This window comes from Corvus kubaryi, unplaced genomic scaffold, assembly GCF_017639235.1.
Source record: "Corvus kubaryi isolate FWS band 111438036 unplaced genomic scaffold, C.kubaryi_AGA036_p1.0 37334, whole genome shotgun sequence".
Classification (NCBI taxonomy): Eukaryota; Metazoa; Chordata; class Aves; order Passeriformes; family Corvidae; genus Corvus; species Corvus kubaryi.
Genome location: NW_024581108.1, coordinates 7407784 through 7433636, shown reverse-complemented (window position 1 = coordinate 7433636; position 25853 = coordinate 7407784). Strand labels below are relative to the sequence as shown.

Genomic DNA, 25853 nt, shown 5'->3' with positions numbered 1-25853 from the left:
CTTCAGTCCTGTCTCTCAGTTATTTTTTTTTAATTTCTGTACTGGCTATAGTTTATTCTTAACCCATAGGAAGCATGCAGTAGTAATTTAGTATTTTTAAATTGTTTAGAAGTTCCAGAGGACTTTGCAGAGGTCTTTTGTTATGTCCTTCAGGAAACAAATATTTTGAAAAACGTTAAGAGTACTCTGAGGCATTTAACTAGATTTCTTGACCATCCCTTGGAAGTGAGAGTAGGGAAAGCAGTCAAAGGAGAGCATGCTAGTCATGGTTATATCTACAGTTTGGGAGAGCAAGGATTACATCTTTGTTCTTGAATAGCCAAGGAGCTGAGCTAGATCTGCCAGTGCAACAGTGAGGAACTCTGTTTAAAGACTTCTCTCGTTCTAAGGTGTAATGCAGCAGACATGGCTGTAAATGGACTGCTGGCATGTAACCTGAAAATTTAAACTGCCATTAAATTATAATATTTGGGTCTCTTATTCCACTTTTCTGCAAGTGCATATAAGTACTTTATTTTAATTTTTTTTTCTTCAAAATACATGAATGCAAAGAAAGTACAGCTTTCTGAGCTTGCCTTTTTTCCTGTCCTGGAGAAAAGCAGATCTTTTTCAAAATGGCAACTACTTAAAAGAAGTTACTATGAACTGTACTGTCTTTTTGTTCCACAGATGAGAAGGCACTCCTGCTTTGTTTTTTTGTTCTGTGGAATATTTTTGCCTGGAATCCTTGGTTTTCCACAGACAAATACCTCAATTGATTGCGATTCCCTGTTACCAAACTATGAAGCTGAACCTCAGACATCTGCACCACCATATATTATTGCTGTATCTTTTGATAACTTTGAGCCAGGAAATGAAGTCCAAGGTAAACAATCTGAATGACATAAAATCATTTTTCGTGTCTTCCAGAATTACCTATCTTCATAAAAATTCCTCCATTTTCCTCTCAGTCTAGATAATTTATTTTTTAACTTCAATCTTGTTCTTGTATATCTGAGATATTATTATTTTTTCTGTTTTATATCTGTATGTACATACTTGTATAACTGAAAATGCATTCTTTCTTTTTTCTTCATCTAATAAATATATATTAACTTTATGCTGTAATTTTTGTGACAAAATTAAAATTAAGTGGGACAGCTGGCCAAACTGGACTAATAATTAGCTGCTCTTTAACTTTGTATTTGAGTATTTGAATCAGGCCTCTGCAATACAAAGGGATCCTACTCATTAGTTCTTCACATGGTGTCATCTTACAGGAAAATAAAAATTCAAGACGCAGTATGAGACAACTCAAGAGTGAGACATTTTGAGTCATCCTTCTAAGAGCTGCATCCCAGATTTTATCAAATTGCAGGAGGTGGAGCTGTTGTGGCCTAAACCACCTTTTTATCTTCCTAATCCCAAATTGCTTTCTGGATGGCACACCTTAACAGCCTTGTTTCTCCACACTATGATGCCACCTCATGGTGCTGTCACACTTCAAGTAACTTGTGAATGCTTCTTTTTCTAGCCATTCATGCTAGAAGAAGCGTGGAAGTGGAAGAGAGTTGTGACCTGTCACATGTCTATTGTTGGATCTCAGTAGCTGAAAAAGAGCATTATTCACTAAGTAGTTACTCCCTAGCTGGGATTCTGTTTTACTTTAACCTAGTAGCATGGATGTACTTCCACAGAGAGTTATGTATAGGGAGAAGAATGGAGAAGCCTTAGAGTCCTGCTGCTGCTGCCGTTCTTGGGAAAACATGTGTGAAGAGCTCCTTCAAAAATGGGAGGGCTCTTTAAATATGGATACCTACTTTTAAAATACTATTGACAGAAAAATGGTGGATGGATTTAAGTATATGCAGACTGTTCAGCAAGTTAAATGAGATTTATCATGACAAAAATATTGAATCCCAGATGCTACTAACCTTGCCTTTTATGTCCCTTTTTTCCCCTAACCGTGCCTACTTTTAGCACTACTTTTCTCATGCTCCCAATTGTAAGCAGCCCGTACATGGTCTCAGGGAGCTGCTTTAGGTCCCCTTCCACTGAGTATATTGCAGCTTCACTGTGACATGCCACGTGCTGGCTCTTACAAATCATACCTGCTGCATTTAGTCCTGCATTCAAGGGCTCCATGTCATTGCTTCTGCGACACCTGGGGAAAATTAGTGAATTAGGACTGAAAGTTGATGACATTTGGAAGGCTAATTATGCAGGTGTTTGGAAATGCTAAATTATCGAGGTATGATTGGTCTTTGCCTTCACTTTTGTGTCATTCCCAGTTCATCTACACTTGTTTTTAATGTTGACACATGCCTCTGTGCATAAAAAATTATTCTGATTTTGTTTGCCAAAGTCCCTAATAATGGAATTAGCAAAGAAAAGTTATAATAGATCATAACAAATTTGGTTATGCCTTTTCGAAATTTAATGTCAGTTTTGATACACACGAAGCATGAAACTGCTCTCTTCCATATTTTTCTCAGCTCCTTCAGTAACAAAATTTGAGTAATATTGAGCAGCTTATATTAAGTTTTCATATTTAATGTAGAACATGGAAGCCAAACTGTAGTTTCTCTCTTTGGAGTTACAATACATTAAAAAAAAAAGTTTCTGCATTTCAGCCTTACATGAAAGCTAATCTTTTCTTTTAAAACAGAGGTAGAAGGAAATGCAATTCTTTTTCTCCTATAGAAATTTTGACTTTGTAGGCCTAACTAGACAGAAAATAAATAACCTTTTGGTCAGCAGGGCCACTGCTTATTTGGTAGAGCAGAATTCCTTTTAAAATTGTTAGTAAATCATAAATTTCATGTTACTTTACACAGAAGTGCCTTTCTAAATTTTTTCCTTTACCTTTATTGGTTTTCTCCTTATAATTAAGAAATGCATTTTTAATGTTTTTTAGAATTGTACAAGGTTTAAAGGAATTACTGCACATACAGTCTTCTGCCTTGGAGTGAAGCAAATTACATGGTAAACATTCAGGCAGTTTTAGCTGTATATGAAACTTAAATTTCTCAAAATATCTCTTTTCACAGTAACTCTAGAAGCACTTGGAGATGCTGGGTTTAAAGGATTTAATCTACAAGCTCGAGAAATAGATGGAGATGTTCCTGTTGGTACTTTTAAAATTACAGATCCAAACACGAAAGGCTTGGAATGTCACAACATGACGGTATGTGTGCAGTCTTTGGAATATTTACTGACGTTTGGGTTTCTTTTAAATAATAGAAGTAGGGATCATTCTTTATACAGCAAAGCTATTTCATCAGTAGAGTTTAAAAAACTGGGCTTTCTCAAGAACTATATATATCCTCTATATGTGATATGAACCTAATGTAGAAATTCCCTAGCTCTTTTTAGAACTACATCAGTGTTTCCTGTTGTACTAGAGAAAGTTCCTGTAATAATACAGGTAAAAGTCACTTTTGCATCTTATATAATTATATGTATTCCTTTTTAATTGCAGAATTCAGCAGTAAGTCATGCCAACTCAGATGTGAAACAGAAAGTTACAACAACATGGATTGCTCCACAGGATGCTAGAGAGATTCAATTTATGTAAATAGTTGTTTTTCAAATTTTTTTTGCCTTGAAATTTTAATTCTGTGTTGAGATGGACCTGTGTTGCTATTTCTGATATTCTAGTCTTGCCATCATCATGGGTTTTTTCATAGTTCACCATAATTTCCCACTGTGTTCATTAAGTAATATGATTTCCATTTCAAGATAAAAAGACAAACACTGTCCTACAGATCTTAATATATCTAAATAATTCAATTAAGCACAATACTATTAATGGATCTTTGAGTAACCAGTTTTTACACTTTGACTTCTTTAATTAAAACAGCAACAATATGAATGTAACTTGTTCCCTGAAAAGATGAAGTTCAGGCTCTATTCAGTTCAGGCTCTATTCAGTTTTATCTTTTTTTTTTATTTTGAACAGTGGCAAAATAGTAATTTGATGTAAATTCTTCTAATATAAATTTTAAAATAAATGTATGACCCATGAACTAAATTTTGGAAACAGGAGAAGACTTATTTAGCCTGCTTTTAATGCTACTTTTTTTGCAGATCTGAAGCTTGTAAAAATTCCACCTACTCTAACAAATGCATGCTTGAAGTATATTGGAAAATATCTAAATATTTGATATCTTGTATTGTTTGAAGTGCATACTTATGGTAGGGGCATCTTTGCCTTGCTTCATTAAATCTTGAGAAATACAAAGAATAGGCAAAAAATAGGAAACCACAATTGCTTCCACTCGTTAATGCCATGAGAATCAGCTCACCATCACAGATAAAGATTGTCAGTGTGTGACAATTCTTATGGACATTTGTGCTGAGACTCCTCACTGGAGTCAGTGCTTCTTCAAAGAGTGCCTACACCTCTTCTGCTTGTTCTCAGCATCTGTTTTAGTTATCTTCAAAATTATGTTGGATGATGATATGTCACTATAAGGAAAAGTATTCTGTGCAACTTGTACTGTATACACTTAACACCAAAACAGAGTAGATATTCTTGGCTGGGGGCAAAGGGGGAGGAGAGCTTATTAGTATTTTATATTAAAATACTGTTTTAGAAAAATAATTATTATTTTGTTTTCTTTCTAGCGCAACTGTGGTTCAAAATCTAGAGAATTTTTGGGTTGGAATTCAAAGCAAAACTCTCACACCTATACATTCTGTGTCAGTTAATGCGACAGGAAAAAGTAAAAGGAAGGTATGTTTTGAGGCTGTTTGAATGATAGAAATTAATACAGTAATTAAAGTATCTTTTTGTTGTCATTTATTCATTAACTAAGATGGCCAAAGTCATTAGATGTTTTCAATAATTGTAATTTAACTGCCTAATCCACTTACTAAAATGATGAAGAAATAAAGTAAATATAATTTTTCTCCCACAGAAATGAGGACAGTAATAATCTAGTTATCAAAACAATCCATAACTTAAAGCAAAAAAAAAAAGCAAATTGTTTATAAGGAGAACTGTACTGTACTTCTGATGAACAGTGCTGTTCTCAGCTGCTGCCCTAAGCTCTGGGAACTGTAACTGTGTAGCATACTCTTGAAAGGAGTTGGTAAAATTTTTTCTGCCAAGAATTATGCTTATATGAAACATATTAAACATGATTGGCAGCTTAAGTAAAGAAATTCTCCTCAAATCTATTGTATTGGTCTGTAGCAGCACTGATTTATGTGAACTTGTGATCTAATCAAGAATGAACACCTGTCTTTAATCTCTCACTTCAGCAGCTGTATTTCCTGTTTCCTATAATAAGCTGCCCTTTTTTTTTTGCAGTAAATAATTTGGAAATGCTTCCTCTTTTTTTTTTTTCCCCACAGCTTATGATAGAATTAGAATGTAACAAGGTAAGAGCAATTTTTCTTTGATTTCCCAGTTTTCAGTTACCTCACTTTTAGAATTCTTGTTCTACTGTTTCACGCTTGTAGCGTGAGGATTATATTATACCATTCAAATTACTGTCCTAGCAATATCACATTTATGCTTTCATTTTTCTATTCAGTTTTGAAGGTACTTTTATTTTGAATTAGTTAACATTAGTTTTCAGATGAGATTGTTAAAATGTGTAATGTATTGTCAGCAGTGAAACACTTGATTTCTTTGCTGGGACCATCAATGTGAATTCAGTTGATTTCCTGTTTAAAGTAATATTTTTACACCAGTCAATAAACAGTAACTGGAACCTGTACTTTCTTGCAGCGTGGAGGGACTTACTCAACAGGCCGATGCATCATGGTAAATATTCTTTCTCCAAAGATATTGACGTGCTGTTAACTGCCCAAGATCTCAAGGCCTAGTCAAAAGTTGCTTCTAGAAATGTCTTTATACCCTTCGTCACTCAATTTAAGTTTTTGTTAGTTTATCTTTGTTGATTAAAAATCCAAAACTGTCTAAAGGGTTGTCACACTTGCTACCATTCCCTTCTGTAGATTCTCTCTAGCTAATCTGATGTAGCTTTGTAATAGAAGTTTTCTTTTTTTCTGTTTTCTCTTTTTATTCTTACTGTTTTCTTGCTGTTCAAGGTCACTTATTTCAACAGCTCTGAAACCTTGCCTTTTGCAAATCATGATCTAGATATAAAATATAGCTATTTGATTTTTTTCCTCTGAAAACTATCACTTGCAGCTCAGTGAAGAAGCCTCTTTTCCTTCTTTGCTTTTTTACAGCAAATATGCTAATTATTGCATAGTCATATCAGTAAAATCTTTCATCTACTTTTTAATGATTGTGATGGTGTAGGTCTCCTCCTCAATGATGGATATCAAGTGTATGAGGTCAGATAAAAAGGGATACAAGCAGCAGAATTATGTTATTTATAACAGCTGGATTGGCACAGTTTTGATTATTTGTCTTGAAAGATCTCTGAAATAATTTTAACAGTATCAGTTTGGTGGAATGAAGTAGTAGAAAACTACTCTGTGTGTTCTTTCTCTTCCCACCAAGTAGAACTTTCTTTCCTGAAAATCACTTATATAAAAGTAATTTTTCAGCAAAGTAATAAATACCAATTTGGTTTCTTTACAGGTTGGACCTTCCAGTTCCTCCCAGAACAGCTATTCAGGCAGTCAGGTATGAGCTCTAAATTCCAGCATTTTTATGTTTTCCTTCAGTAACCTTGAATGACTAAAATTCTGTAACTACAGAGTAGTGAGGTGATTTAGTACAGTACTGAAATATCTTCTCTGCTAGTTAACCCAGAAAGGCAGAGTTATTCATCCAGTAAACAGTATGGTTGTACCTGGGCTAAGTTCAACTACCTCCACTCTGCTGAACTCAACAGCTTGTTCCAATCTAATGTCTATATTGCTTTTAACACCAGATTATATATGCAGTTGAAAATTTGGGGATATCACTGTTTAGTTAGCCTTTTAAAACTTCTGGGGCATGTATGTCTGCATTCTCACCACTTTCACTTCATTAATCACAGCAATGTATACTTGGTTTTTAGTTGATTATGTTCACTACCATTAATATGCCTATTTTCTCTTTAACTCTTAAATACTTTCTGGTATGTCTCCAGTTTCTTGAACTGAGCTTCTCAAGGATATATTTCTTACTAATTACTAGTTATATTTATTGGTGAATTATCTGGTAATATTCAATTTATTCAATATTTACTACTTCTAACTGGAATTACCAGATACTAAGAAATACAAATTATTTTGATATATATGCTAAAAACTAGTTTTCTTTCCTTTTTTCATACATAATACATATTCTTTTCTAAGAGTTGAGTTTCTCATCTTGTCATATAGCTACTTAAAGTTATTAATTTTTTATAAAATATGATCCATTCAGTAAAATTTTGAAAGGTTTCATGACCAGTAACAAAGTTGATGGAAGTTATATGAAGTAAAGATCATTATTAATGTGTCATACTAAATTAGAGTTATTACAGGCCATGACAGTGAACTGGTAACCTCTTTACTTGCTTATCCCTTGCTTGCACATACACATTGCCAGCTGCACAGTTTTTCATGCCATAAACAGCATGGCATTGGGTTTTTTCTGTCTTCCCCATTTGAGCTTTTTATATGGAGATAATTGAATTCTGTTTTTATTTCAGGGTGGAGTAGTCTACACAATAAGCAAGAGTGGATGTGTCCCTGTAAGCACTACTTTTACGTTTTCTTTTTTGTCCCCAGCATAACTCTATTTATAGTAACTCCTAGCCTTCAATGGCATTATTTAATAAATGTTCATGTGGGAGTCTCTGTTCCAAATAGAAAATAATGATGAGAAATAACTGGTTTATTTTTTGTCTTAGGGAGGTGCTGCTGGTGCATATGGCCTACAAGCCTGCAGAGATGTAAGCTGGTTATAGATGTTTTTACTGATTGTCTCCTACTCTGCTTCTTAACTCATCTCCTTACTGCAAATTGCACTTGATTCTTTTCTGTAGAGCTATTGAAGTCTTCCTAAATATATTCAGGAAAATAGTGTTGGCTTAAGGTATTGTTCTGAGATTAAAACCCAAAATTAAAAGATGCTACCTTGTCAGTTCCTCAAAGCCCAATCATTTATATTTAAGGGTGTATATGTACACATAGGTATACATAAAATAACCTATTATAAACTCTTAATTTGTTAACCTACTAAAATGTCATAATTCTCATTGTGTAATGTTTTTTATCAGTTAAAATAATTGTCTTTGGATTTTGCATATTGAGCAATATTATTTGGGAATTTTTAAAACATTTGCATATTAAGTCTTTGATTAGTAGACAAATTTTTATTGTCAATCTCATTTATTTCATTTGTACTTGAAAACAGGTTAATAATTAGCAAAGTATTGTATAAATAAATATTTGATTTATGTTTTTATTTCAGAGTGCATCCTTATCCGGCGGTGGTCTTACTTATGGCCAGGTAACTGTGTTTTCCAACATGTTTTTAGCTCCCTAAGGTATTCAAAAGCTAAGCCTTTGTGCCCAAATTTACCAAACAATAATTAAATTTGTGGAAGGGGATAAAGGCAAACTCTCTTCAAATGTTTTAGTAATGATCATATCTGGAAATAACTTCAGCAGATGAGTTGAATATTTGGTGTATGTTGCTATATCCATTTTTTTAGAGGTTACTTCTCTTTTTGCCATACATTTACCTAAGCAACAAATGGATTCTGTATTTTTTACAGTCTGTCCCTTCAAGCAGTTCAGATTCCAGTAAGAAGGTAAGCACTCCTTTTCAAAGAGAAAAGAATTGTTACAGTTATAACTTGGCCTGACTCCTGTTATTTCAGTCAAGACTTTCCAAGGTTTTAACCCAGATTGATTAATATGATTTGATTTGGTTTGGTTCTTAGAGATGGGCAGAGCTTCTAATGAGAAAATATTAACACCTAAGCAGAAGATACAGTTACTGCATTTGGCTTATTTTTTTTTTTAATTAACTCAATATCAAGGGGCTTTTTAGCATAACACTGAATAAAGACAGAATAAATTCATCTTCTAGTTTGGGGTGGGAAGTTGAAGATCAAAAAGGGCACACAGTACAGGCCAGGGGATATGGTACAAGACATGAAATCCTCCTTCTGCCTCTACAGCTGAGACATTGTGTGGTTTGGGGCAAATCTTTTATCTTCTTATACTCTTGTGTAAACCATGTGTATATATATATTTATGTGTGTGTGTATATATAATTCTTTTCTTGGTAATGTGAATGAATTTTTTAAATAAAAATAATATTTTATAAAAGGGATCTTCCATAGCATTATTATTAGAGTTTGTAAATTTACAGATTTCAGTATTCTGCACTTTTCTAACATATTTAACAATTTAATCTCTGTGGTGAGTAAAGAGATTTTTCTGGTTTTTCTATAGGTCGTGGTCGTTGCCAACAGCAACCCTTTTCCACCTGTGGTAAGCAGTTTTTTCTCTACAATACACATTTTCTCTACAAATAATTTTGACTCAAAAAGACTTTCAAATATCTATATTATTTTAATTATATATAATTAAATTATAATTGTAATTATTATAATTATAATTATAATTATAATTAATTATATAATTATATATATTTTCCGAAATATTTTTAATTTTTCGGAAATATCCCTGGAGAAAATTCTTTGGCAGGCAGGATTTACCCTATGTGTATAGTTATCTTCAGGGAAGGCCTGTTGTAAGATAGGTACAAATCTCATGGTTCTGTGGTTGCTGTTAGTTCTTGCAGAGATAATGGATTAGCTGTAGACACCAGGTCTCTCAAAGTATGCAAACTCTGTGTTCCTGAATAGTTTTGATTTTCTGTTTCTACTGCAATTTTCTTTTGAAAATTCACTTCGATTCTCATTTTTAAATGATTACATTCTACTCTGCTTACTTGGAACTAAAAGTAAGTTTAGCCTTCAGGTGCTTAAAGTGAGTTTTTATAACGTAATATTTTATATATGTTTAATTTCTAATAGAACATGTTGTTCTTACATGAATAAAGGTTAAGATGCATTTGCTCTATGCCATCCTTTTTATATCATTCTTTCACATTCCATTGTGTATTGCATCTGAAATATAAGGGCCCTTTTTCCCTTTCTCTGCTGCAATATTCTGTTTGGGCAAGCCCTTGTACAAAATAATTAAATATATTTCTGTTTCATTTGCAGCGTCACACCTTCCCTCAGGTACGCTTACTTTTTTCTTGTGATTCCTATAGTATTATTATAGTTCTTATGGGATCAAACCAGTTGTCTCAGGATGGTGTGTGCCACGCTTCTACATTTGTCCCTCATGCCCCAGAATTCAGCAAACAAATGACTGGAAGAGGAAATGGATTTGTATGTGTTGATGTATGTCCAGTGGCAGTGAGACAGGTTGGAGGGATGATGATGTCTTAGCTTCCCTCCCCACATTTGGAAAAGCCAAGCTGACTGGTAGTGCAGAAAGGTGGTGCACATAACCTGTGCTCTGCTGCTCTCCACAGAAGATTTAAGAGTAGAAAATTACTTAGTCTGCCTCCCCAGACTTTCAGAGTTGAGAATAACCTAGTTGAATGCTGGGTGTTAAGAACTGATGCACAATACGTAACACATATGACCTTTCCCTTTATTCTCACAAACTAGATTGTTCAACTTAGTATTTTCTGTTTAAGTGCATTACTTTTAAACAAGACAATTAAATTATGTTTCTTTGTTTCTGGATTTTTTTTTCAGAGTTTGGGAAGCTCTGCTACAAGAATCATAGTACAGGTAGACATTTTTTCGCCATTATACTTGAGTTTTAAATGAAGCTTTGTCTTGATAAACTAATAATTTGTCTCTTAGGGAACATTTGTGGATATGTGGATAGCTTAGAGATATCTTAAATGTCCACGAACTACAGTGGTGGAGTAGGGCATGTCTGTAATTACAGCAAAGGGGATATCTTAGCTGGTTGCTGATTAAAGACCATTGCAGCTGTTTTTGACACTTAAAAAATCTGAAAACCTCTGTATGCAAATTCCATAGTGCTTTCAAAATTGGCAAAAGTTGACCATCTTGGTCTGCTCAGGAAGGAGGATGGAATTCTAGAACTAAAGCTTGAATGTTAGTCAATATCAAATTAAATATAAATCACAACCTGCACAGTTCCATTTTCATTTAAAGTGTTTGTTTTTTTAATGGAAACAGCCAGTTCAGAATTACATTTTTAAAATCCCACAGTTAATGCTTAGGTGAACTGTATTTGTAATGTTGCTTCTTGATAACCAGGCACTTGGAAAGTTGATTACAATCCAATCTCATTAAGAGCATGCTCATAAAGTATTATGAATATCATTCAGGCATATTTTTCTGGGTTCTTTGCAATTTAGCACGTTTAGCATGTATCCCACTCTTAATGGCTAGCCAGTCCACTAGATGCTAGTCCATTAGACTACAACAACAAATTCTCACTTTCATCAAAAGATCAGTAGCAGGTTACCCCAGCTGAAATTAGTCTTTTGGAAATCATCACTTTCAAAATACATAGCATTATTTTCTTCCCTGGCTAGTGATGAATGCTGGCAAAGAAAGGAATCAGATTTCCTCGTTATTTAATTTATGACTTTAAATGTACAGTGTTTTGGTTGCACAGGTTAACTGTTTTCATTGTGTAGATATAAAAATCATTTTATTCCTCTCATAATCCACATAATTTGTGGGAATCAAAATATTTTCTGCAGTGACTTTCCTTAGATTAAATTGTAACTGTGGCTTTTTCAATTTTTGTTTTGTCAAAGACTTTGTCAACAGTTTGTTGTACCTATTCATGAAAAAATACCGGTCATAATATGAAGACAAAGTCTAAAGGCAATGAGTTTAAAGGCAATATGTGTCGTACATTTGAAGGGCAGAATTATTTTAACTCACTTCAAATACCACAATATTACACCAAGACGTATTATACAATTAATTTTCATTAAGAAAATGATAAGAAGAGATATATATATACTTTTAACACTTTATTTCTGTAGCATCTTTATATACATCTTATAGCACATGGAGATGGCATAAAGTATGAAAAGGTGTAATGAACTCTTTGTGGCTTTCAAACTGTCTAGTAGATAGAGGGACAGAGCTGCTCCTTGAAATGGCTTAGTGCATAAGCAATTTCTCTTAAAATTAAGTAACCTGTTGTTGTTGTTGTTCCTGTGTAGAGTGGACAAAAACAGCAAACCAGCAGCAGTACTTATGTTCAGGTAAGTGAACTTAAAAAGTATTATAAATATTCCTGTAGACTTCTCTAAAACAGGGCCATCACAACTTAGAAATCATTTTCTGCATTTAAAAATGGATTTCATAGGTGCAGGTATTTCTATTTCCCTGGCTTTTGTTCATAAAAATACCATCTGATGTTGGTGTTCAACTGTTTTTGTTTGTGATGCTCACAAAAGTATTTCTGTGTGTGATGGGTTGACATGAAATGAGTGTATTCCACTCAGAGCATAAAGGTCATGGCCCTGAGAGGAAGTGATTCTAGGCTCACACTGCACCATCAGCCCCAGACTGATAGATTCAGATCCCTTGCATATTAGACCTCGAATTCCAAAAGTTGTAAAGGGTAGTTGCTTAGCCATATCAAGAATGATGAAAAATCATAGTTGTGGAACTATGTGCAATGTCTTCCAGGATTGCTTAAAGCTACTTGTGTGAAAAACAGTGTGTGAATTTAACAAATACTCAAATAATGGTGTCATAGATTATTGCAAACTAAAACTTGAGAATATTCATATTATGAACTCAAGTATGAAGTGTGAAGCCAGTCTCTAAGTGTTTCTCCTCTTGGGGGTTGGGGTTAGGAAGGATGCAAAAGTCTGTCAATATTCTCTATAGCACTACATGCAACCAGAAAAATGTTTCGAAAGGGTAGGTATGACTTTTAGGGATCAAGGCCACAGGAAGCCCACTGCTCTATATCACAAATATTCAATACGCACAATGTTGGCATTCATGGCTTCTGATGAGAATAGGACAATGTATTGCAGAGATGTTAGCATACTGCTCTGTCTACTTTGTGCTTTTAGGGAATCCCACATGCAGCTGTTAGTTCCATAAAAATCATGCTCTTTTAAAAAGCCTCCTTGTCAAGGTGGTAATTATTTTCTCATTGTTTAAAGGGTTCCCAAGGCAGCCAGTCCTATAGTCAGGTGAGACTTTTTGCTGAAATGTATTCAGCTTTTCTGCAGGAGCTTGTAAATGGACTTCAGGGCATGGGCCATTTTTTACCTTCTTGATGTTTCCTAGTAGTCCTTGATTTTGGTTTGTACCACTGAAATACCATGTGAGGGAAGAAAAGAACATAGTGCAGAGGAACTTTAGGTGGAAATGGACTTTTCTGCTGCAGCTGTGCTAAGATGCTACAGCTTTGTTTACAAATGACTTCTTGCCTTTCTTACAGGGCTACAGACCTCAAAGTGGCAGTTCCTACAGCCAGGTACGCATCAGTAATTTAGCATTTGAGAATATTTTAGCTGTATTTTAGTCATATAGCATTTGAGAAATGGAGCACTGTGGCACTGTAGAGGCACTGGGCAATCCCTCAGATTTGAACTTTAATGGACATTTTCTCTGAAACTGTCTATTGTCACACTCAACATTTATGCATGTGCTACTTATTGATCTGGAATGCCAGTGTGTGAAATCATCACACGCAGCATCCTCATGAGTGCCAGGAGATGTCTGGCTCTTCATACTGCCCTGTGTGGCTTTAGGGTGTAGGTGCTGGCTGTTGCTAATGCAGGCTGGCTCCCTTACTGAAAGGGAAGTAACCAAATGGTGTCCTTGTCTTAGGGTGGACCAGGTTTTTCGGGCAGCAGCAGTTCCTATGGCCAGGTAAGCAAACTGGCTGTTCTGCAGAAAGTTCTTTACTGACCTTTCTGTGGCTGACACGACTGGCACACTTTGGAAGTGATGTTTCCCTTGGCATTCTGTGTCTCAATTTGGGCTGTGGCTTCTGCTAAGAATAGGACAACGTGCTGCACAGAGGCACAGCTGTTAGCGTTCTGTTCTGTGTCTTTTGGCACAGGAAGAATGTTTCAGGGAATCCCACATGCAGCTGTTAGTTCCATAAACATTATGCTCTGTAAAGAAGCCTCCTTGTCAAGGTGGTAATTATTTTCTCTTTATTTAAAGGGCTCCCAAGGCAGCCAGTCCTATGGCCAGGTGAGACTTCATTGCTGAAATGTGTTGAGCCTTTCTGTTGGAGCCTGTCTTGTAAATGGGCTTTGGGGCATGGGTGGGCTTTTTTCCTTCTTGGTGCTTCTGAGTGGTCCTTGATTTGGTTTGTACCGTTAAAACACCATGAGGGAAAAAATAACATAGTAGAGAGGAACCCTTAATGGAAATGTGCTTTTCCTCTGGCATTCTGTGACTCTGTTTCAGCTGTGCTAGGACTGCACTTACACAGCTCTGTTTACAAGTGACTCCTTGCCTTTCTTACAGGGCTACCAGCCTCAAGGTGGCAGCTCCTATGGACAGGTAAGCATCAGTCAGTCACTGGTCATTATACAGCATGTATGTGGTGTTCCCATATATGTATTGAGAATTCTGTTGTTTCTTACTTGAAATAATACAGTAAGTACTCTTTAGAATTAAGTCTCATGAACTTTTTTCATATGGCTCTGGCAATAGGCTCACTGAAGCAGCACTTTCCCCTGTAGAAAGGAGTGCATGCAGGTTTCAGCTTTCTGATGCACTTCAGTATTCAACATACTCAGTGCTTTACCAGATAATTCACAGTAGGATGTAGTTAGTCTTCTACCTTGGAAGCAACTTGGCAGTTAAAGCCCTTGAAAATTTATATCTGTGTTTGAAATGGAGAATAGGAATATTTGGATCATGAGCTGCTCTTTTTCTTTCCCAAGCAGGGTGGATCTGCTTCTTATGGTGGCAGCAGTGGTTGTGGACAAGTAAGACTTTTTTCTCCAAACTATTTGAAAACTATACCCAGCTTTCTTTGCAATAGTAGCATGTTTTTAATAATTTATAATGTTTGTTAGTTTGAAATCTGTTGCTTTCATTGTTACATGGACTTATCTAGCACAGAGATCAAGAAAGGCTGATATTGTTGGCCCTTGTAACCAATATGAAGTGGCTGCTCCCATTTAGAATTACACATGGAAGACAAACAAGTGATTAATCTGTCTACTTAATAAGTATATAAAATCTTTGCTTGGGAATTTTTGGATGTTACTCCATTTATTTCCTATAGAAAATGATAGGAATAGAGAGTGGCTCAAATGGAATAAGAATTAAATTAGTAGTTTTCATCCTGGTTCTATTTCATCTTGTGTATGTCTGCAATGGTGTAAAGACATTGTCTTTGATTATGAGATCCCAGGTGAACGGATCATGGGTGAGGCCAATAGTAAACCTATGTTTAAATAAATATATTGAGGAAAGCAACCAGAATGAAAGATAAGTATAAATACAGACATTTTTAGCAGTACTTAGCAGAAATATTAGGATTGATAGAAGTTAGGCATGAATGAAAATGCATGTGAAAACATCATAAGGAGCATTACAACAAGGACACAGTTGCCAGCAATGACACTGATAAACACTGAAGAACGGATTATTTCCACCAAGCTGTGTCATGGGTTGAGTTATCAAGAGAAGACCTGTGCTGTAATAATGGGAGGGTGACAGCCAAGGCAGAACTCTTTCTGTGTACTGTTCCTCATCCTGTCATCACAAGATATACCCAAAACGGGTAAATGAATGGCTCTGAGCAGAAGCCTTGCCTAAAATGCATGGTGGGTGAATCTAGCAAGAGATTGATGGTCACATTTAGATAGATGGTTACCCAACAGTAACAGTTGCTTCCAAAAAATCCCACCAACAGTTCATCTTTGCCAATCAACAGGAACTAGGATGGTACAGAGAGACATCAATTACCAACCTACCTCTTTCATTGTGGCTCACAAGTTGTCCTTTGATCATCTGTGTGCATGTGTCTTGATTCTTGTATGGGAGTATGAGAGTGGCAGAGGGTAAAACCACACACTTAAAGGGTTAAATAAAATTTAACTCACCCTCTGTAAAGTTATATGTTGAGTTTTGTTACATTAATTCACACATAAGAAATTTTAAGAAAACTAATTACTTTGCAAGAAAAATGGCATTTACTTTTTTGTTTGTTTGGTTTTTGACAGGGTGTTTCATATGATAGCAATCCCTGCCACCAGGTAAATGGTCTTTCTCCTCTTATTTTAAGATGCATCCACAATTAGTTTTGACACTAACTCAATTAGTCCCAAATTCAGATTCATATTGCACAAATCCATGTAATCTTACAAATTTTGAGATTAGAACTGACTATCTTCCTATACACAGAAGTATCACAGGGGCTTTGGAGTCTTTCTTGCCCCTTTTTTCCTAGTGTTATGTCTGTGAAACATCTAAATCATTAGGACATTAAGGCCAGATACTGGAAAGAAGAAGTCTGCTGCACAGTTCCTTAACTGGCATGACTTAAATCAGGGCTGGAACTCACCAGCCTCTCTTTTCCTATCAAAAGCCAAAAAATATTTTAGGACTGCCACTTGAGGTTCCTGAAACAAACTGGTTTAACAATTCACTGTTTTTGCAGTGAATTATAGACAGCTACATGTGTATTTGTTACAAATTCAAGTGTTGGAGCTCTACAGACCACTATTTTAAAAGATGTCAACTATGTTTAAAGAAGTCATCCCTGTGATGTTAAAAATTAGGAAGAAAGCAGCAATAGATGATTTCTTTTTTGTTCACAACATTTCTTTTGATTCTTACTGAGTTTTCACAAGAAACAGAAAAATTGGATAGATTCATTGTTTCAATAAATACTGTGTTTTAGCAATATAAATATATACTATATTTATAAATGTGCAAACAACTTAGATGTTGCTTCAATATATAGTTATTATGTGGTACAGTATATACAATGCACTGTATGTAACTTAGAACTTGATAGAATTATATATTAAATAGGTATATATTTTATAATAGCTTTTAATATTTTTAAGAGGACCTATTTCTTTTTAAGAAAAAAGAAAATGCTTAAATTTTGTTCTAAAATCTTCTAGAACATTGAAAGATAATACTTCTCATTTCATTTTTGACTGTTTTGAATGAAGCCTCAGTCCCATTTTAGCGAATGGAAAATTTCCCACTCACTTCAATAGTTCAGGATTTCACTGTTCTTATTATGCACTTTTGACTTGAATACTTCTACATTTCTTCTGATTTCACTGGAGGGAATTACATTCCTCTTCTAAAGAGGGCACATTGAAACATACTGAGTGCTTTATTTAAAACCTTCTCCTTGAGGCCACTGTATCTCACAGGTCACAGCTTTCTAAGTAATAATGCTACCAGGGGAATCTGTATAAATTCACTCAATTTATATAAATTACGTTTTCTACAGGAGAAAAAAAGATACATTCTCTAGAGAGTGTTCCAAATGGAACTCATCTGTGCAGTAGACATTACTTAAAGTTAAATGTTTGAGGTTCCTTGATTTATGTCTCATCTAGTTTTGTCTTGAGTTATGTCTCATCTATGTCTCATCATTGCATTACTGGCAGTGTGTGCTCATTATGTTAGAAATTATATCTATATTGCATATCTGCCTCTGCTTCTTACTCTTCCTAAGCAAGTATACCAAAAATATTCCATGGCCAAACAGTGAGTGTCTAAAGCATTTTTTGTCTGATTTACAGGGTGGATCACAGGGCGGTCAGGTAGGTAACTCTTTATTATCCATTGGTAAAAACTTTTAAAGCAATTCTAATCCACAGTACAGTTTTCTTGCTCATGGGGATATAGAATCTTGCAGAGTCTCTCCGTGTCCAGTTTGTAACTCATTTTCTGCAGGCACACTTTTTATCAGCCCTGAAATTCCACTTATATAAAAGTGGAAGTTACATAGAACTTCCATAGAACTCAGCGACATAGGATAGCTCTATGCACTCAGATAAAATTCAGCTCTCCAGCATTATAACTGTTGCTGTTTTGTTTTCACAGGGTGGTTCATACTCCTCACAAAACTATGGTGGTAGCCAAGTAAGTATTGCCTCCCACTGAGGTTTTATGATGGTTTTAACTTCTGTGATGGCTGATTGCACTATGGTAATGTAAATTCTAATTATTTTGTTGGTGTTTTTTCTTAGCAGAGTGGATCATCATACTCCCAAAGTTACAGTGACAATCAGGTAGGTAGACCTTGATTTTGTCCTGGTAAGAACTTTTATAATATTTGATAATTTGTCTGGATATCTTGAAAATTGTATTTTTTCAAAGGAATCCTAGTCAATTGTTTATTCCAGCTTTACAGCCTCTGAGCCAAATCACAGTTTCTTCTGAAGTAGAGTTTATATTTGTTTGTTTTATAGGATGGATCCTACTCACAAAACTATGGTGGTGGCCAAGTAAGTAATACTCTATTTCACTACTTGTACATCAGTTCATATAAACTTTAGCCTCTGCTCAAAATCAGGTTTTCTATATCCTAATTTTCTCCAATTTTCATTGCGTTTTTTGTTTGTTTAAAGGGTGGATCATCTTCAGACACCTATTATGAGAATCAGGTAAGTAGTTCTTTCTCCTGGTTACATATTATTCGTAGTCCCTGCATCATTTTTCTCAAAGATGTAATAAAACATAATTGTTTCTGTGCTTTTCTTGGTTTGCATTTGTTTTGTTGTTTTTTATTTCTTTACTGAAGATTGGAACATTCTCTGTCAGCCACTGTTGCAGCTATGTATTTGGCTCCTTTTTGCCTTATAAAGATCGCAATTTAATTTAACTCAGCTTCTCTTTTGCATGAGCGTCTCTTCTGTCTTGTAGAGGACAACATGAAAGTGTATGTTTAGCAATTCATACTTTTGAGGAAATAACTGGTATCTGATGTCCTTCTAGGACTCACAAGACTTCTCAGATGATAGTAATCCCAATGCCTGTGATGATGTGAGTATGCTGTCTCTAATATATTTTCATCTCAATATTTTTCACGTAGATGAGAAAATGTTGCTCTGCTAGATGCAGTCTTTGGAGCAGAATGATCCAGAAAGAATGCTGAGTTTCCACACTAATAGCTGTTTCAGCAACTGCCTCTTCTCTTGCTGCAAATTGTCATACATATGTTTACGGATACACTTAGTGCTTTTAAATGCATTTAACATGATGAAATGAAATATGAATAAAAATACTTCAATGCCTTTCCTGTAACAGATGATTTTCCCCAAAGTCTAAGGGTACATTTTACATTAATTAAAGAAAAAAAACCAAACCTGAAAGAAAATCTTTAGGTATATACAATGAATGCAAGATATTACAGATATTACACTGCTTTTCATGTTACATTTCTACCAATCTAAGGTTGTTATTAAAATGTTTCTCAGACTAGAACGGTAGAATTTCAAACTAATTTAGACAAGGCTGTGGAGAATGGCAGCAATAAGTGATTTTTGTTATGTCTGTATGCAGTATCGGAAACAATTTTCTGTAAGCTTACTTTATTTAAATAATTCTCAAAAAAGGAAATAATGTATTCTTTTCCAGAATGACACTACCTACAGTGCCAAAAATCAGGTAAGTACTTTGTTTGTTCTGTATTATTATAATGATTAAAGACAGTGTTAGTAACTGAACACTTCTATATTAGACCTGTTGACCTTTAGTATATGATTGCTTTATAATACCCTTCAAAAAGTTAATTATTTCTCTGTATTCAAGGCTGCTGCACAATTATTAAAATGGCACAATACTTCTAAGAATATATACTAATACATTCGATTCATAATATATCCACTTTAATGGGACAGTTATTTGGGAATTAATCACCCGTGTACATGAGGCATGTAGCCATCTCAAGCTTTGCTCACTCGTTCAGATTTAAAGCCACTTACATGCTGCTGGTTTAGAGCAACATTTGTTCCCAGTATTACCCAGTATTATTATCTGTGTCAAGACTTTCCATCTGTCCTACAAGCAGAAATGGTGAATTAACATGGATAGATTGTCACCAAGCAAATATACTGTTGTGTAAATAAATTACATTTTCTCCTACTTGTTTCTGTTCATAGAGAAGCTTTCCCATCTGTCACAACCTCCTTTTGTTTTACTGCCATCTAGAGTAACCTTCTGTCATCAACTACTTGCCTTTTCAGTTCTCAGCCATTCACTGTTTTCCCTATTTTTCCTCTGTAGTACTCAAGTACTGCACCAAATGTATTCTAGAAAGTACGGAGGCCTTCTGAAAACATCTTTTGTTTTGGCTTGTATTTACCTTGAATGCGTTGCACTATGTTCAATTCTAAATGTTCTGAAAAAAGACATCCTTCATCAGCAAGCCCTGTTTAGGAGCATCGTCACTTCCTCGTTTGCTCATGAAAGATGTTAGTATTCCCTTGGTTATCTCTCTATCCAGTCCGTATTGCTGGACTGCTTTGTAAAAGAGTTTGCTTCTAAACTTTCTCACAAAGAAGGATGGGGAATGCTAAAAAAACCCCAACAAAACAACAAGAGAGAATCCTTTTACAGATTGTTCTCTAAACTACAGTGGTTCAGCTGAGAGAGACTCCCCTAAGCAGGAACTTCTGTTGAAAGGGATAAAGTGAAAACAGACAAAGAATATGCTTTTTAAGGCTCTTACTGCTAATACAATGAAATATCTGGACATTCTCCTTTTCCAAACATCACCTTGACAAGTAGTAGATTTTTGTTAAAGTATTTCATGTAGATGACTACACCCATAAAGTAATAACAGGCTTGTGGCTTCTTTACAGCGTTCTGGTTGTGCAAAGAAGAAAGTTCTTGTTGCCCGAGTAAGTATCACTTTTTTTCTTGTAGGATTGTAGGCCTGCTTGTAGGATTTTGGTCCAACCTATACCTAATCTATCTTAATTATACCTAATTTTTCCCTAATTAAGTTTTCACTAGTTGATATTCTCCTAAATAAGGGGAAAGTAAAATAAAATTACTTGGGTATTTGCTCTTTGGGTGAATTTCTTTAAAGAAAGTAGATATATGAAAAAAAAGACATGAAAATCATGCTTTGAAGTATAGGGCAGCTCAAATTCTTGTTCTTCATTAAGCACATACAGAGTTGGTCCAAGCTAAAGTTAAAATTAAATGAGTATCATACAAACAAAGGACAGCTAACATTTTAGTTGAAGAAAGATGGAATAATAATGTTTGCTAATTTATTGTGCTCAGCAGCTGTGTAGGAGATACAGATATGTGTATTGTATAGTTGCAAGTCAGACTCAGTAGTAGCCCGTAAAAATTATGTGCAAATAGCCTTTTATTTTATAATAATGCAGTCCTACTCAATGTACACAATAATGGGTCTGCACCTGTTATAAACAAATAATATGGAATGAAAAAAAGATGTATCACTGATCGTAGAGTTTTCATCTCCTAATAGTAAAAGTTATTGTTTTTTACAGGACACATCACATGTTTTAAGTAGAAGAGCCTATGATGTACAGGTAAACCATTCTTGTCACTTCTTCTGAACTACTGCTGGTAGTGGTAACCTTGTAGCTCCTTGTGTATTACCTACAAAAAAGAAGAAGGATCCAGTGTCTACAAAAGAGAATTAATTCTGTTTAGGGTTAGGTCATTCTTTCCTAATAGAACTATGTGTTTTATTTTATTACTCTTACAGATAAATGTGTCATTTTTTTGTTTCTTCACAGAATGCATCTTCTCCTTCAAATAGCAGCCAGTCTGACATCCAGGTAATAACATAGTGTCAACTGAATGATATCAAGGAGCTTTCTGATAAATTACATTTCATTTTGAAAATTAGGTTCCAGTAATTTTTCTGTGCTGCAGGATACCATTTTGATTTGACAACATTTTCCCTATAAAGTTATAATTTTGCACAGTTGTAAATAGTGATATTGGGCCCAGAATACACAGTTTCTTCTGTTCCTTCACCCCACCAAGCAGGTAAGAATTGCAGGTGTTTCTTTATGTAACATTTTGTAAAATTCATTTGAAAAATACAAACTATATCGTTTCAGATTCTTTTTTTAGAAATATTCATGCTCTAGTGATGGTAATGGCCATATATATAATTGTTTTATTTAGCATTTGGTAAGAAGGCACATGTTGGGGATTACATATTTCTGTTAGAAAAGTACACCCAGCTTTCATGTTCTGTAGGATTATGTACTGCTGCAGCAGTGTATATATTAGAGAATTATGAGAAATTTAACTGATGCAGAGTGGGACCTTGTTCTGTTTTTTTAGTATCTTATCTTGTATTGGTACCTATCAGCTTCCCAGGGATCTGAAATCCTGGTACACCCAGCATTATGTAGATTTAACATTAGCATAGTCCTCTGTCTCAGAGAGTTTGACATTTAGTTCAAGGGTACAGACAGATCTCTGAGCTCTGGAAGGTAACTGTTTTCTTAATTAGTTTTCCTAATGCCCATTCCCTGTGATTTGTATCCAGTGGTTTAATTATGTTTCCTCCTAATTTATGTTTTCACAGTAATTCAACAGGTTATGCTTGTTGGTGCAGGGAAGTAATAGAGTTTGTGTTAGAGTTTCTCACTACATAGTTTTATACTTTAGATTCTAATAAAATGCTTTAATAAAATAGAATTGTTTTCTTCACAGGGTGGATCATTTATTGCAACCAGTGGATCAAGTAATCAGGTCAGGATTTCTTTTATTTTTAAGTAGTTTTGTTCATGTATCTTCCTGGTAATTTAACTAATTAAATTCAGGATTCAGAGTTTCAGTAGTTTTATATAGAAGATTGGTGACATTATCCATTAATTTGTAAATGAAGTCACCCTATTCACATTAAATTTTTCAGAAATGGCTCTCTGAAATCACTTTCTAGCACTGTTTCAATATAACGTGTTTTATTGGTGATAGCACAATGGTGATACTCCTGACTATCCTGATACTTCTCTCGTGCTGAGGCATCTGTCATTGAGACATCACACTTAGAGATGCACTATCAGCCTGGCTTCCAAAGCAAACATTAACATACACATCTGTCCTTTCCCCTCATTTGTTCTACGTACAGGAAAGGTCACACCTACTCTGCAGTCTCACAGGCTTTCTTCCCCTAAACAGTTTTGCATCTGAAATCATTAGATTTCCACAAAGCAATATTTGTTTCCTTTTTTTTTAATTTGTAGGGTGGTTGCATTTGTCCTGATGGAAGCAGTGGTCATAGACAGGTAATTATTTTTCTAAGTTTATACTTCCTTCTATATAATGGAGTATTTTGAATTAATCACCTTGTAAATATGAACATTTGGTTAACTCTAAACATTAATGGTAATTTCCTTAGTATGGGTAGAACTATACACAATTAAATGAAAGAATGAGTTCCACTTAACTGCATAATTACCATTTGGCCACTTATTTTCTGTAAGTGTGCTTGGTGATCCAGATGCTCTGTCACTTGACTATTATGAGCTAATTATTCATTAGTTTCAAAAAGCAGTCAATATACCTCGTAGTAACCACAGTATTTAGTTGCATCCAGCTTAGTTTCCTTGTCTTTCTCACTGGTACAATAAAATAACTGTGACTAAAAATATCAAAATATGTTGATATTTCAATATGTCAAAATATATTTCAAAATATAATATCTTAAATCAACATTTAAATTGTTCTTTCCCCTAAAGAGAATCACTGAAATTTCATTTTCAGTTGCACTGGATAACCTTTTCTTTTAGGCAATGCCTCTGTGCCAGGAAAAAGGCCAAGGAATGCGCTTATATGGGCATTATGGACTAGTTTTACCAGGCTTCTGGCTTTTAAAGTCATCTTGGATTTTAAAGTCACCTGTCTTCTATCAGGATACATATTTCTTAACCTTTTATTGAAGCTGTATTTACATAAACCCATTTGAATGGTGTAGTATTTTTTTAGTTTTCGATTTCGACAAAAAGCATTTTGTGGATTATTCTTTCTATTAAAAAACCCGTTCTATTTAAGCAGACTAATTGTATAAAGAAATTACTGCTTTCTGAACTTAACTTCATTAACTTAAAATATAGCAACAGTAATTTTGGTCAGGTACAATACCACCTCTTTCATCTAACTGAGGCTAAGCAGTAATCATGACCTACATGCTTTAAAACATAAACTAGTCTATTAAAATAAATAATACTGAAACATGAAGAAAATAAGACGTCAAAATTGGACACATCAGAAACCAATTCTCAGTGCAAATGTGTCCTCTTTGATACACAAGAGCTTGTTCCAGGTTTGCAATCATATCAGCAGATCAAATTTAGTTTTGATAAACTGTGTAGCAATAGACTTGATCTTTGCCTCCAGCCAACAGTAAAATTCAGTGATCTTTGCAAAGGAATAAACTGAATTTAAAAATGAACTTCATTTTCTCTCCAGGGCCCTCTACACATGGCAGCTACAGTGCTTAGATTAGAATGTAAACAGACTGGCCATGATAGGTTACATTCTAATAATAATGAAAAAGCAAGCTACAGATAGATGTACATGTACAAATAAACTACTATTTATAAATCTTACATAAAAGAGAGAGTCATCTGCTGCCTAAGGAAGTGGTCACAGCACCAAACCTGACAGGGTTCAAGAAGCATTTTGAAAATACTCTCAGGCACATGGTGTGACTCTTGGAGGCTGGTCCTGTGCAGGGCCACGAGTTTGACCTGATAATCCTTTTGGGTCCCTTCCAACTCAGATTATTCTGTGATTCCTTGAAGATTCTTCAGCACAGGAGAAAAATTCTTGCAAAAAGCATTCTTCTAGATTTAAAAGCTGTGAGTTACACAAAAGTCTCTTCAAACCTGAAGAATATTATAAATTAAGAGTCAAAGCTATACATATTTAAACCATCTTGTTTCAAAGGAAAAAATGGTTTTACTCATGTGGATCCCCAAATTCCTCACACTGCAATTGTTCTGCTTTTTCTCCAAGCTTCATTTAAGGCAAGATCTTAGTCTACAAATAGTCTCAGAGGAAGCAGCCATAGAATAATACTTTCCCTGTTTTGTATATAAGGGGGAAGTGACAGTAATAGTGAATGTCATGTACTGGTAAATAGTCTTCTCCTTTAAGTGGTAAGCTGAAAAATATGCTCTCCTAAGTACTCTTTACACTTTGGAAGTTCAGTATTCTGGCAATTTTTAAAAAGACCATAAGGTCATGATCGTTGATAACAACATAGAGTCTGCAAGGTATGACATAGGCTTCTGTAATTAGAAAGAGTAAAATTAAATGTTAGTACTACTTCCAGGTGTTTTAACCTGAACAGGAAATAACAGAACCTGCTAAAGTTTTCCTTATCTCTAACAGAAAATACCAACCAGCATTCTCTTTTAATGGTTGCTGTAATGTTTTATTTGAAAGAATAGAAATTCAGAATGGACTCATTTATGTAAATGTTTGCAAGAAAATAGCTAGTCTGTGTTTTCATTTCAGGGAGCTCCAGGTTCTTCATACAGCACATATTCTGGTAACCAGGTAAACGTTCAGTTAAAATGCCCTATTCAGAAGTTCCATCTGAAACCTTCCCTGAAGGAGTAGCCAGATATAAACCAGTAACCCATTCTGTCTTCTGCACAGGGAGGGCCCTTCTTCTATCCTGGAGGATCCTATGGACAGGTAGTTGTTCTTCCTCTCTCACCAGGATAATACAGACTCCCATCCTCCTGGTTCCTTCACCCCCAATATTGTGGGTGCTATGACATAGTGTAATACAGACCCAACTGTTGTCCTCTAGAGCAGAAAACTTAAATTAACCCTGATGTAACCTGGTGGTGAGCAGCTTCACAGGGAACAGTACAGAATGGTCTTTGCAGTTTCTCTGCAGAATTCAAGTTTCAGCAGACTAAGAAAATTGCTGCCGGATTTCTTCCACTTTAACAATGATGGTCT

General features: G+C 35.0%; 1 protein-coding gene across 50 annotated transcripts in view; it reads left to right on the top strand.

Moving 5' to 3' along the window:
- LOC121665608 (hornerin-like) overlaps positions 1 to 25853 on the top strand; it is a 46125-nt gene that overhangs the window by 2144 nt on the left and 18128 nt on the right. For 33 of the 50 annotated variants that reach the window (XM_042030068.1, XM_042030039.1, XM_042030061.1 and 30 more), the window contains exons 2-37: positions 670 to 865; positions 3030 to 3166; positions 3461 to 3552; positions 4609 to 4717; positions 5341 to 5367; positions 5720 to 5755; positions 6545 to 6589; positions 7587 to 7628; positions 7788 to 7829; positions 8351 to 8389; positions 8658 to 8693; positions 9343 to 9381; positions 10122 to 10139; positions 10668 to 10703; positions 12131 to 12172; positions 13091 to 13120; positions 13372 to 13407; positions 13764 to 13805; positions 14106 to 14135; positions 14415 to 14450; positions 14837 to 14881; positions 16127 to 16159; positions 17672 to 17692; positions 17976 to 18014; positions 18122 to 18163; positions 18344 to 18379; positions 18503 to 18538; positions 18870 to 18917; positions 19512 to 19541; positions 20738 to 20776; positions 21401 to 21442; positions 21653 to 21694; positions 22587 to 22625; positions 23120 to 23161; positions 25398 to 25439; positions 25542 to 25580. In XM_042030068.1, the coding sequence (XP_041886002.1) occupies positions 670 to 865; positions 3030 to 3166; positions 3461 to 3552; positions 4609 to 4717; positions 5341 to 5367; positions 5720 to 5755; positions 6545 to 6589; positions 7587 to 7628; positions 7788 to 7829; positions 8351 to 8389; positions 8658 to 8693; positions 9343 to 9381; positions 10122 to 10139; positions 10668 to 10703; positions 12131 to 12172; positions 13091 to 13120; positions 13372 to 13407; positions 13764 to 13805; positions 14106 to 14135; positions 14415 to 14450; positions 14837 to 14881; positions 16127 to 16159; positions 17672 to 17692; positions 17976 to 18014; positions 18122 to 18163; positions 18344 to 18379; positions 18503 to 18538; positions 18870 to 18917; positions 19512 to 19541; positions 20738 to 20776; positions 21401 to 21442; positions 21653 to 21694; positions 22587 to 22625; positions 23120 to 23161; positions 25398 to 25439; positions 25542 to 25580 (1725 nt within the window). The remainder of the gene's footprint in view (positions 1 to 669; positions 866 to 3029; positions 3167 to 3460; positions 3553 to 4608; positions 4718 to 5340; positions 5368 to 5719; positions 5756 to 6544; positions 6590 to 7586; positions 7629 to 7787; positions 7830 to 8350; positions 8390 to 8657; positions 8694 to 9342; positions 9382 to 10121; positions 10140 to 10667; positions 10704 to 12130; positions 12173 to 13090; positions 13121 to 13371; positions 13408 to 13763; positions 13806 to 14105; positions 14136 to 14414; positions 14451 to 14836; positions 14882 to 16126; positions 16160 to 17671; positions 17693 to 17975; positions 18015 to 18121; positions 18164 to 18343; positions 18380 to 18502; positions 18539 to 18869; positions 18918 to 19511; positions 19542 to 20737; positions 20777 to 21400; positions 21443 to 21652; positions 21695 to 22586; positions 22626 to 23119; positions 23162 to 25397; positions 25440 to 25541; positions 25581 to 25853) is intronic. The other 17 variants (XM_042030075.1, XM_042030065.1, XM_042030071.1 and 14 more) reach the window with 13 other exon arrangements.